This window comes from Pteropus vampyrus, unplaced genomic scaffold, assembly GCF_000151845.1.
Source record: "Pteropus vampyrus isolate Shadow unplaced genomic scaffold, Pvam_2.0 Scaffold171, whole genome shotgun sequence".
NCBI classification, from domain to species: Eukaryota; Metazoa; Chordata; class Mammalia; order Chiroptera; family Pteropodidae; genus Pteropus; species Pteropus vampyrus.
The window spans coordinates 2920817-2933895 of record NW_011888952.1 but is presented as its reverse complement, the minus strand read 5'-3'; the positions used below and the strand labels follow the sequence as shown (position 1 = coordinate 2933895).

General features: G+C 47.6%; 1 protein-coding gene across 3 annotated transcripts in view; it reads left to right on the top strand.

The window, feature by feature from the left end:
• The first annotated feature begins 1478 nt into the window (after positions 1-1478).
• LOC105299049 (tubulin monoglycylase TTLL3-like) overlaps positions 1479-13079 on the top strand; it is a 21752-nt gene continuing 10151 nt past the window's right edge. For all 3 annotated transcript variants that reach the window (XM_023536897.1, XM_023536899.1, XM_023536898.1), the window contains exons 1-9: positions 1479-2056; positions 2274-2365; positions 4040-4208; positions 4346-4443; positions 5430-5558; positions 6284-6398; positions 7139-7237; positions 8469-8664; positions 11831-11979. In XM_023536897.1, the coding sequence (XP_023392665.1) occupies positions 1669-2056; positions 2274-2365; positions 4040-4208; positions 4346-4443; positions 5430-5558; positions 6284-6398; positions 7139-7237; positions 8469-8664; positions 11831-11979 (1435 nt within the window). In that variant the 5' untranslated portion in view covers positions 1479-1668. The remainder of the gene's footprint in view (positions 2057-2273; positions 2366-4039; positions 4209-4345; positions 4444-5429; positions 5559-6283; positions 6399-7138; positions 7238-8468; positions 8665-11830; positions 11980-13079) is intronic.

The window sequence follows — 13079 nt, the reverse complement described above, 5'->3', positions numbered from 1 at the left end:
TCTTTTGAAGCAGAGAACAAAGTAATGTTAAAGGAGGAGGGGCTGGAGCTGGAGGCAGCTTGGACAGCTATCCCCTTTATGACATTACCTCTGTGACCCCTCCTGCCTTGCAGAATTAGGTGTGCCCTCCTCTAGGGCACATGGCTGTGTTCTAGCTTTGCACTCAATGTTAAAGGTGCTCACAGTGAAGCTGGTGTCCACTGTAGAGTATGGCAGCTGCTCACTCAACCCTCACAGGACGGCATTGCTTGGGTGAGCCAGCCAAAACACATTTGTCACGGACCCATCTCCCAGGATCTGTAGCCCCTAAAACCGAATTTCCTGGTTGATGAGAGCAGGCTGAATGGTCGCCAAACAGCCAGCCCTCTGCTGGGGAAGCCCAGTCACCAGCCAAAGAGGGGTTAGGAAGGGTGATCTCAGTGGTTGGGGTTGGCTGGACAGCTAGGTTGAAAACCCACCCTCACTGGGTAGATCTAGCTGGTGACTATACAAAGCTGGTTACTTGGACCAAGATACTCTCTTCCCTAGACTCTGCTTAAATGGGCACTGCTAGAGTTTGCCTTTCAAACTGACAATATTTCGATGACCAATAGACAACCCTTGTAATGTGGACTTACGTTTAACAGTGTTTAAGAGTGGGGCTTTCCAGTCTGACTTGGGTTCCAGTGCTGGCTCTGCTGTGTGATGAGGCTAATTATTTAACCTTATTTATCTCACCTGTGACTTTTGAGGATACTACTCTGCCACTACCTCCAAGAAGTTTACTTAGTCTTGTCTTGAGGGCTGTGCGTAACTTACTTTTTTTCTGCAGTTGACTCAATGATCTTTTTTCTGTTTCCAAGTTATCGGGGGGTGGGGAGTGGGGAGTGGGGAGGAGTACACTGCGCTTTGTCAGTTTCCCCATATACTGTCTTTCAAATCAAGGATCTGCTCCTAATCCCATCCGTCAGGCCCTGCAAATGCAATCCAGCCTCTCCAGGCTCAGCCACACTGTTCCTTTTAGTTTCCCAGAAAGGTTCTTAACCTCCTCAGGGCTATTGTTCAGACTTTCCTCTCCCTGGAATGCTATTCCTCCTCTCTTCCCTGGCCAGCTCCTTACCTTTGCATTTATTCTGTAGGCTTTGGCTTAAATGTGACCTCTTCAGAGGACATCCTTATGCCCCATTCCTGGTTTTAGTTCATTGTCCTTACCATGCCTACAGCTGTTTTATTCCTTCGTTGCTTACTTTTTGTCCCCCTCTCCCCCACTGGCCTGTAAACTCCATGAGGTCAGGAACCACCTACAGCTTGTTCTTCCAACTCCAGCACCTAGCCCACTGCCTAGCACGTGATCCTCTATAAATACTGTGGAATGACTGCAGCCCCAGGAAGTACTCGATGAAGAACCATGGCACTGATAAGTAACTGGCAGCCCAGTGCTGTACGCTTCCACCTTCAGTGCCCCGCTCATCAAGCAAGGGTCTGGGGCAGGTGAGGCCTGGAGTCTGGCCCGCTGGGGAGAGAGAGAGAGAGAGAGAGAACCTCGAAACAAGCTAACCGAGGCCTGATCGTGGTGGGGAAATGGTTTCCAAGGCGACAACAAACAGAGGGCGGAGCCTTGGAACGGAGGGCCTTCCCCCATGAGGCGGAGGCGCGCGGTGCGGGCAGGGTGCGCGCGGTGAGGGGCGCATGCAGGGCCCTGGAGTGGCGCTGCTCCTAAGCGCTGGGGAGCTAGTGGTCGCACATCGGGACTCTGCCGCCTGGTACCGCCAGGAGGACGGCCGGGTGTGCAGCTGGCTGCGGAAGCCGCAGCCGCCCGAGCCACGCGCCAGTTCCCCTGTCCCACGGACCTGGGCGCGCCGCTCGGAGTTCCAGGCTCTAGGGACTCTGCCATGGCTCGGGTCCACCTCCGCCGGGCAGGACAGTGTTCGCGCAGGCGGCAAACGCCCAGACTGCAGCCCCGCCTCTTTGTGCTGCCTAGGTCGTTCCTTCCAGTCGCTCACCCAGGGCGCCGCGGATCTACGCCAGCTTGGGCCCCCGCACACCCGGGCCCTGGATGATGCCCCACCACAAGACGGTGAGGCCCATTGCCGTCCGCCCATCCTACCCCAAGGCGGTGGCGGCGAGGACGACAAGGTTTGGGGTGGAGGAAATGAGGGTCGGGAGAAGAGCGATTGAGGGTGGGCATCCAAATGAAGGGTGGAGAAAGAGAAGGAGCTTGGGCATTGGGCCCCGGGAGAGATGCTAGGTTGAACCCCCAACCCACCTCACCCTCAATCCGCATCTTTCCACAGCTTCCCTTGTCCTCTGGCGAGGATTCTCCAAGGCTTCTCACCACATGAGCCGGCTCGGAAACGCCAAGATCCACGTGGAGAGAGCTGTCAAGGTCGGAGGGACCTGGGGGATCTAGAAAGGGCCCTCAGAGTGGCTCATCCTGCTTCCTTCAACTATTTTATTACATACTTAAAAAACAAAACCCCAAAAACCTTGATCTCACAGTTCTTCAAATACCTCCTTATTTTTCTATACTCCTTCACTTGGCAGACTTGTCTACTTCTTCTGAGATTCACCCCTTGGCTTCCACCACTCAGCTTCCATGCTCTTCCCCACTCCCATCAGGAACCACTCTAGTCAAGGTCACTAGGAGGTCCAAGGAGCAAAATCTAGCAGACTCTTTTCTGTTTTAATGTTCTAATCTTGGTTGGGCTCCCTGTGTCATTCTACGCCATTGCCTTCCCCTGCCCCCAAACACACACACACACGCACGCACGCACGCACACACGCACGCACGCACCCCTCTCTCTTGGCTGTCTTCACACTTCTAATTTTCCTTTCTCCCTGGCTGCTGCTTTTTAGTTGCCTTTGAAGGCTCCTGGGACTTTTGCGGTTCCCTGGATCCCTCCCCATACCTGTCTTCTTGGCTGTGAGTCCAGACAGTGTGCGGTGCCCCTTATATGGTCTTTCTGGCCCAGCCTGTCCTCTAATTCCATACTGGGTAGATCCAGCCCCTTACTTGATATATCCACCCAGAGAATGTACAAGCATTTCCATGTCCCAGACCATTTTGATTTTCCTGCCTAATCTTGTCCTCAGTAGTTTCTGGTCTTCCCTATCTTCCAGTTGCTCAGGCTAGAACTCTGATCTTCCTGTTTGCTCACCCACACATCTACACAACAGCAAAACCAGTCGTCTCTTTTTCCAGACATCTCAACACTATCACCTTCTCCCTATCTCCACTTTAGCCACCCTCATTCTAGCTATTGTGATTTCTCTTCTACACAAACCACAATAGCTTTCTAAACTGGCCTCCCAGCTTTCATCCTTGTCTCCTCCGCCTAGTCTCCATATAGCAGCAAGCCAAACTCATAAAGCATCCAGTCACTTCACTCCCTCACTTCGCCTTCAGTGCTTCATGCTTCTGTTGATATAAAATTCAAGTCTCTTTCCAGGGCCTGCAGGGCCTTCTATAGTCTAGCCAAGATTTACCTCCTCAGGAGTTCTCCCCTCATTGCTCCCCTCACCCTGGCCTCTTTCCAGTTCTTTCGGACCTCTATCCAGCCTCAAGACCTTTGCATATGCTTTTCCCTTTGCCCGAACTGCCATTTGCTCATGCAAATTCGTGGCTCCTTCTCCACCTTCACCGACTATGTATATATTTCTAGTTTCTCTAGATCTCCATTAAGTATCCAGTTTTTGGAGCTAGCTCTCCTGGAATAAATCCCTTCTCTTTCATTTATCCACTTTGAGGCCAAGTTACTTAACCTCTCTATGCCTCTGTTTCGTAACAGTTAAATGAGGATAATAGCATCTATTAAAAATACATGTTGTTGTTTGTAATATATGTAATGCTTAGCACATAGTAGGTGCTCAATAAATATTAGCTATTACTATTATAATTATTACTATGCATAGTTATTTCTCTACTTGTTTATAATCTGTCTTCTCTACTGGAATATAAACATTTCCTGAAGGCAGAGTCCATAACTGTCTGGTTCACCATCCTTTATGCCTGGCACTTAGGCAGTACTTACTGAACAAACATCTTTCTCTCACCTTATAGCAAAAGAAGATCTTTATGATCCAAGGCCACTACCCAGTGATCCGGTGCCTCTTGCGCCAGAGGGGCTGGGTAGAAAAGAAGATTGTCCATCCCTCAGGCCCCACTTTGACACTACCCCAGAAGGATCTGGATAGCTCAGTAGTGGGTGACAGCGACACCACTGAGGATGGTGAGCAGTTCTATTTCCACAAGCTTCCCCTCCTGAGTCCCTTTCCTTTGATTTCCACTGTCCCAGGGTTGAGACTTTGGTATGGGCCAGTGGGGCAGGGACAGGGGCCTTACCAGGCCTGGGCTCTGTATTCACAGAGGATGAAGATGAGGATGAGGTGTTCCAGCCACCACAGCTGTTTGACTTCGATGATTTACTGGAATTTGATGACCTAGATGGGATACATGCTCTGATGGTAAGGGCCCAAGTGGCTAGCAATGGTCTGCTTCATTAGAAAGAGAGCACTGGAGTCCAGCTGGATGACCTCAGATAAGTACTTTTCTTCTCTGGGCCTCAGTTTCCCCATCTGCAGTGAAAACTGATTGCTTCTCTAAAGCCTGGTTGGGTCAGCAGAATGGTAAGGGACACAGTGGGGCTCAGACAAGGCTGGCCTGGGATCAGATCTCAGCTAGGTTCTATCGGAAGCTGACACAAATGCCATGCCTGATAATTCTTTTGTCCAAATAAAACCCCATAGTTCGTCTCCTTCCTCTGCCCTTAGCAAGTGAAGGCTGGAAGGAAGGACTTTAAAAGTTCTGAAAGAGAATATGATGGTCTGGAGGATATGTGTTTTGAGGTGAGGACACTTGGCTTCAAGTCTTGCCACCACCACTTACTAAGTTGAAGTATACCAAATTGGCATATTTGTATGTCAGGAAAGTTTGAATACTGGTAGTTTTATATGGCTCAACCTTGTGAGCCCTTGGATAAATCGCGTACCTTCACTGTGCCTCAGTTCCCTCATCTGTAACATGGGGATAACAGTCGCATCTACTTCTTAGGGTTGTAGTGAGGATTAAATGAGTTGATGTAGAAAGCGCTTAAAACAGGGTCTAGAACATGGTGTTATTGCTTATTAATAATCCTGCCTCCCAGAGTTATAGGAAATAGAGAGAGCTGTAGAGCCTTTGTTACATGCTATGTGCCTATCGGCTTGTTACATGCTATGTGCCTATCACTGTCCTGCTACTCAGTAAGTTCAGCTATATGGCTTAGTCACTGTCTAGAGGCACTTGGCCAAAGGAGGCTGGCTACAAGCCCGCCTGCTCTCTGCTCAGCAAGTGTGTACCCTGGAGGAAGAGATGTCCTTTCTTATCTGACACAAAGATGGTGTGTGGGCTAGAGGCCACCTTGAAAGCAGGGTGGGAAGAAGTCTCCTCAGCCTCTTCTCTCCCTCTCCAGTCCCGCATGGTTCGGAATGAGATCCCCTACTTCATTTGGACCACTCGGCGGGATGTGCTGGACTGTCGCTTTCTCTCCAAGGATCAAATGATGAACCACTATGCCCGGGCTGGCTCCTTTACCACAAAGGTGGGCTCCCCAGGGGAGCAGGCATGGCAGTTTCTAACCCCCGAGCCCTTGGGCCGGCATCGTGGCTCCCTGCTCTCTTTGTCAATAGGAGAGAGTTTTGAGGAGAGGGGGTGGATATATAATTCAGAGGGATTTGGAGTCGGACACTCCTGGGTTCAAATCCAACTACCCTACATGTCTGGAACATGTAGACATATTGACTAAAATAGACTCCAGGATCCAAACAAGATCTGGATTCAGAAAAACACCAAGTCCAATGACTGTGAACAAGAGGGTCCTTACCTCCTAAGCAGAGGATATCTGGCTGATGGATTCATTCTGTCTTTCTTGGGTTTATTAACAAGTGACTTTACCTCTCTGAGCCTCAGTTTCCTTGTCTTTAAATGAGAATAGTAGTAAGACTGTCTTCTAGGGTTTTGGCAAGAATGAAAGCTTCATAATTGGGACCTGCTAGTGTATTTTTTGGTGTGGACTGGGAAAGATTCCTAGAGGAAACAGATCTTTAAGAATGTGAAAGACTGGATAGGCGGGATATGGGGTGTTCTCAGCTCAGGGCCTGCATAGGCAAACGTACAGTGAGGGAGTCAGGCCTAGCAAGTGGACAGAGGCTCTGAGAATGTCCAGGCAGGGTCTTCCTGAGCTATCAGAGCATGTGCCGAGGGTGGGAGTCCTTTGCAGGTTCTCTGGGCAAGTCCTACCCTGCCCCTCAGCAGCTAACTCCATAGGTGGGTCTATGTCTCAATCTCCGGAATTTACCATGGTTTGACGAGGCTGATGCTGACTCCTTCTTCCCACGCTGCTACCGCCTGGGGGCTGAGGATGACAAAAAAGCCTTCATAGGTAAGGAGATGTCCAGCCCTATTCCTGGACCCCTGGGGCTGAAGGGTGAGGGCTAAAGCCCTGGCTCATGTTGGAGATCAAAGTGCCTCTCTCCTCATGCCCTTGTTTACCTCAGCAGAATTCCTCCATTCCTAATCCTTATCTTTTCCTAATGTGCCTCCCTTAATGAGCTTCCTAGCTTGGTCAACCCAGACCTTCAAGAGCTTAGGTAGCTTAGCAGGTTCTAAAAATTGGTTGATGGGTTGAGGTTGGAATCCAGAATGAGTTCCAGGCCTGTGTCAAATCCCACTAGTTAGACCAGGTTTCTAATATAGAAAAGGCTCTAGACTTTGGGCTTCTAAGGTAGAATAGTTACCAACTTCAGAACATGTTCTAAAGTCAGGTCAGAATTTAGGTCCAGATTAGTTGTTAGGTTTATATTAGTCTCCAAATCTGAAATAGGTTTGGGCCAAGGTTTGGTTCTCAGGCTAGAATTAAGTATCAAAAGTGGATTGGGAATAGAGGAGAGAACTCAGACAACAGGTCTAGGTATGACTCTGAAGGCAGAATATGAGCCAGGTCAGGTCAGGTTCTGTGTCTGGTTGTATAGTTGAAACAGGAGCCAGGTTCTAACCCAGGTTCTAGAGTCAGAATGTAGTCAGGTTCCGGATCCAAAATGGGGCAGGTCATGATCAGGTTCCGGAACCAGAACAAGCTTGGAGCCAGGGGGCTGAGCAGCGTATTCCCTGCCCTGGGAGCAGAGGACTTCTGGTTGACAGCTGCCCGCAACGTTCTCAAGCTGGTGGTAAAGTCTGAATGGAAATCATACTCTATCCAGGCAGAAGAGGAAGAGGCCCCAGGTAAGTACTGTGGTTACCTTTACTCCCATTTATCCTTCCACTCACTCATCCATTTATTATTCATCCATACATCTATCTGTTATCAAGATCCATTTGCCCATCCACAGCCCCTTCCCACCAACTCATCCATACATCTAGCCACCCATCTAGTCTTTCATCCATCTGCTCATCTGTTCATTTACCCACCTACTCACCCGCACACTCACCAATCTCACATTCACCTACCCATCCATCTTGCCATCTATTCCCCCACTGTCAGTCTACTCTATTCACCTACATTCTCTCAGCTCCACATTCCCTATCCATATATCCACTTCTTCACCTTCTTGCCTGTCTTTCCGCAAACCCATCTACCCATCTATCCACCTGCTGTCCCATCCTCCTATCCAGCACCTGTCTATCCTCCAGTCCATCCACTCATCCATTCTTCTGTCTCAACTACCCACCCACCTGTCTTCCTATTCATTTATTAATTGATCCACTGCCTCATTCAGCCGTCTTATGGGTCTGGCATGTGGCCAAGCTCTCTAGAGATGACAGACTAAGATGATGTGGTCCTGCCTGTGAGGAGCTCAGGTCTCTATAGAGGAAGAAACAGTGAAACCATATAGTTTCACATGGTTTGAGGACCCTTTGTGCCTTGTGGAGGGGGACACAGAGAATCCCACATTGCATGTTGACCCAACCTGTTGCTTGCCCTTTCCCTCACTGGACTTAGCTCCTACCTCAAAGCCCGCATTCTATAATCCAGGGTGCCTATCAGACATGGATTCAGAGATGTAAGGGCAGCTCCACTGGGAGGTGGGAAATCCCTCTCTTCCAGGGGGCGACCTCCCCATTGCTGTCCCTTGGGTGTGTCAGGTGCAAAGAAGACTGTTGTGTGTCAGGATCAGAGACACAAGGGCCTCAGGTGTGTCAGAGGTTCCAGGAGCAGAGAAGCCGTAGGTGTGTCTGGGCCTGAGAGTCTCTGGGGACATTTAGGATGGACCCTCAAGTGAGTGACAGGTTCTGGGACAGTAGGGGCCAAGAGTGAGTATTAAGATCTCAGGTGAACTTAGAGCAAAACCTTAGGTAAGTGACAGGTCTCAAGGCAGTAGGAGATATAGGTATGTGCTGGGCCTCAGGTGTATGTAGGGTGATTCAGGTCAGTGACAGGCCTTGGGGCATTGGGGGCTATGGCATATGTCAGATTACCCGTTGGATAATGACAGATCCCTCCCTACCTCTGCAGGAGACAAGCTGCCCAAGAAACAGGAGAAAAAGCCAGTGATGGTATCCCCCGAGTTTGTGGACGAGGCTCTGTGTGCCTGCGAGGAGCATCTTAGCAATTTGGCCCACCTGGACATTGACAAGGACCTGGAGGCTCCACTGTACCTCAGCCCCGAGGGCTGGTCTCTCTTCCTCCAGCGCTACTACCAAGTAGTCCAGTGAGTACCTCTGCAGCCAGGGCGTGGGGCATGGGCAGGCAACCCTCACTCTCAGGGGCTTCCATGTTCTGAGCTAATTCTCAGGGACAGACCTTCTGTGTCTAATACAGCCTCCACCTCCTCCCTAAGCCTCCTCCTTTTGTTCACCCTGTTACTTTCCTGCTCAAGAACACTCAAGGGCTCTCATTGCCTTCATAATGGGGTGCTAACCATTCTTCCTGGATCTTGGCATAACATAGTCACAAAGATCAAGGCCTTTGCTATCAGATAGACCTGAGTTCAAGTTCTGGCTTTTCAACTTCCAAGCTCTGTGACCTTAGAAGTCTTACTAATTTTTTTTTAAATTTTTTTTATTTTTATAAGAGTTTATTTGGGTCCAAACTGACGACATATGCTAAGGAGCAAGATCTGAAATGCTCCAATCATTATTCTTTTTGAGCTTTACTTTTCTCAAATGCAAAATAGATTTAAAAATAAAGTCTGCCTCAGAAGTAGGATTAGACAGGATAATTTTATTATGTGCTCAGCACAGACACGTAGTATTCACTCACAAAATAAGACTCTTTTAAGCTGTTTAGATTTTATCCTAGATGCCAGTATTCCCCAAAGTGTGTCACATAGGATGCTAGTTCTACAGAATGTAAATTGATTTTGTGGGTGGAAAAGGGGCTTTTGTGGTCAATCACTTTTGGAAAACATTGGGTTAAACCAATTAAAACAGGTTTCCTTGGTTCCAGTCTTTTCAGAACCTGTTGGTATAAATCTCTAAGAGAGATTAGGTACAATATAGCAACTTTGATGAGGTGCTGTAGGAACTTAGTTCTCATTTATATTAATTAGCCTGTGGTAAAATCAGTTTTGTTATATGTTGTTTCACTAAGCTGCAGAACCTATCAACAGTGCTAAGTGAGGACTTACTGTATATCCTGTACTTATGTGACCACAGCCCCCCAAAGCATCCTCAGGGGTTGTGTTTTCAGAACACACTTTGGGAAAAAATCCTTGAGCAGAGAAAAAGAGTGTCAAGATGAGACTGGATCTGTTGTAGGGAGATTCCATTCAGCAGAGGTGTACAGGAGAGACTCGAGGGAGAAGGGCCCTGAAGGCAGAACACTCAGCATTTATTGAGCCATTCCTGTGTGCTAAGCATTGTGCCAGGCTTCAGAAATGACTCGAAGTTCCTGCTCTCAAAGGACACAAAGCTCAAGTGGCGAGGCTTGCAGCAAGCCCGGTGAGAGGGCTGAGGGCCTCAGCTGGGGTGGTGTTAACAGAAAAGGATTGAATGGATTCAATGATTTGATGAGATACTGAAGAACTAATAAATGAACTTTGAATTAATGACATACTGAGCAAACCCACATCATTGATAAATAATTCATTTGTATCTTTTTTAAATGCCAAGAAATGAAAATGACCCTATACTTTGCTCTTAGTTTCTAGAATATGTAAAGCCACCCTTCTTAAACTAGGAATTATCAAGGCTAAGTTAGAACATTAGGTGAAAAGAATGAGTCTTATTTATTTCTGGGTGTGGGGCAAGTTCTAGAGGACTGTAGGAACCTCTCAAAAGTTGGGATTTCATAAAATATTGCATGATATAATATATATATATAGTGTTAAATCGTTCAGCACAGATAGTTACTGTTCATTAATTCATTCAATATTGACTGCTATGTTTCTCAACTTTTAAAACAAATCCATGTCTCAGCAGCCAGGCTTTTATTAAGGTTGACTTTCCACAAACACACTGGTTGTTTTTTCTTTTCGCTAAATATAAAATCATATTGTCATGTTGAATATACTTTTTCAAATTACATGTGCCCCTGCTACCCCTATGTGATTTGCTAGGCCAAATCATCGATTTACTGAGCAGATTCCTTGTGCCATGGCCCATGGATAAGTTTGCAGCAAACTTAATGGAAATAGAAGGGTCACACTTAGGTATGAATAAGAGGCCTTGCCAAGTCCTCCATCTGGCTGCCCCTGTACCTGGCACTGCCCCAGTGGCTGCTGCTACCTCCTTTTAAAAAGATGAGTTCTCCATGACTGGAAACGTTCAAGAGGCTAAGATGTTAAAGAGAAATTAGCCTCTAGTGGAAGCTTCTTTACTATTCATTCAGAAGAGAAGAAATGGGAGAGTTTGGATGAAGCAGCCATCTGGGGTATTTTGTGACTTGGTATAATTCAAAACATTTTGTGTCCTGTTAGGGAACAGGGTGTCTCTTGTCCATGAACTCCTCTGTGCAGATCAGTTGCAGAGGCAAGCTCCTGCCAAAGTACTTGCTTATCCAACCATTCATTCATTTAGCAAACTTTAGGAAGCACTGAATAAATGCCAGATATACTGCTTGGGGATGGGGACACAACAGAGAATAACAGCTACTAAAATGTTCCTGCTCTATGGAGCTTACATTCCAGTCAGGGGAGACATACAGACAATAACCAAAGAAGCGTAGGTGTCAGGTGGTAAGTGATGGGAAGAGATGCAAAACAAGGAGGTGTATGACACAGATGTGCTTGAAATTAATTAGACTAGGAAGGGACTTACCTATTAACCAGTGTTAGGTCCAGATTAGAAGGGGAAGGAATCCCTAAAAGCACCTGTGAGTAGAGGAATTAGGCAGGATGGAATTTTTATCCTAGCTCAGCCAGTTAAATCATTTTGTGGCCTTGGGCAAGTCTCTTAACTCTCCGAGCAAGCTTCAGTTTACACTGCTCTAAAATGGGACCAGAAATACCTTCCTGGAAGGGCCATAGAGAAGATTAATGAGAATATATGTAAAGCCCTCGGTACAGTGCCTGGCATATAGTGCTGCCTCTTCATTAGATGCGGTATGATTAAATTCTGCCAAGGCAATTTTAATGTAATGGAAAGGAAAGTGGCAGAAAATGGAGTGTGGGAGTGAAAGGGGGGTGTAATAAGTGGAATTTTCCCATTCTCTCCCATTCCAGCAGTCTGAGACAGCACCCTGGGCAGATTAAAATTTGGAGGGCAGCTTGAGAGTGGGGATGGAGGTTCGGAAGAGAAGCTATCTGGATCTCTAGGTTGGGGAGGGCATGACCAAGGCTGGATGGACCATGGCCAGGGGGCTTGTGTCTCCCTTTGCCTTGTCCACCAGGCTGCCCCCAGGCCCAGCCCTGCCCAAGACCCATCATCTCCCTACAGTAATGGGGCAGAACTCAGGCACCTCGACATTCAGGTCCAGCGCTGTGAGGACATCCTGCAGCAGCTGCGGGCCGTGGTACCCCAGATGGACATGGAAGGAGATCGCAACGTCTGGATCGTGAAGCCGGGAGCCAAGTCCCGTGGCCGAGGTTTGGATCATCCCCTGCTTCCTGCCTCCCCAACTAGAAGCCAAGAACATTAACAGTTCAGGCTCTATTGGAGCCAAACTGATGGTTTGAATCCCAGCTCTGCTACCAATATGCTGTGTGACTGTGAGCAAGTTATCTCAACTCTCTGCACCTCAGTTCCCTCACCTATAAAGGCTGATATTTCCTGTGAGGTGAGGATTAAATGAGGTAGTATATCTAAAGCTCAGCGTGGTATGTGGCACAGAGTAATCATCCCATAAATGTTAGCTGCTATGATGATCATACCTGCTTCTCTCTTGCACTCAGAGTTGGGTTGATGCTTTTGGTGGGTCTGGTGATACATACTGACAAGCAGGTGCTTATCATTTAAGGGCTCTTGGATTTGACCAGTGCATCATTGTGAGATGGTCCCCAACCTTTTTGGCACCAGAGACCGGTGCTCTTATGAGAATCTAATGCCTGATGATTTGAGGTAGAGCTGAGGCGGTGATGCTAGTGCTGGGGAGTGGTTGCAAATACAGATGAAGCTTCAGTCACCTGCCCACTGCTCACATCCTGCTGTGTGGCCTAGTTCCTAACAGGCCACAGATCAGTACGAGTCCATGGCTCCGGGATTAGGGACCCCTGAGTAATAATAGCATAGTGGTTAGGAGTATGGATGCTGGGAGCCAGACTGCCTAGGTTCAAACTCAGGGTCTGCCTCCTAGTATTTGTAAAACTTTAGGCAGGTTAGTTAATATCTATGTGCCTTATTTTCATCACTGGCAAAATGAAGCCAATAATACCTACCTGAGAGGATTAGATGAGTATATGTACTTAGATTCTGTGCTTTTACATAGTAACTGCTATATAAGTGCTATAATTTTTAGCTATTATTCTTGCTGCTGAGCCCAATGTGAATGAATCTGAACAGGGAAGCCAGCAAGCTTGAGTGGTATCTTAGCCCAGCCTTTAAAAACTGGTTAAGGACTTCAGAGATGTAGAAAATAGACTTTTGTCATCCCTCCAAATACTGTCCTTGGATGAGTTTGTTCATGTCTAAGTGAAGCTGTTACAGCTCCAGACACTGTAGGACACTATTTTAGAGGATGTCACTTCCA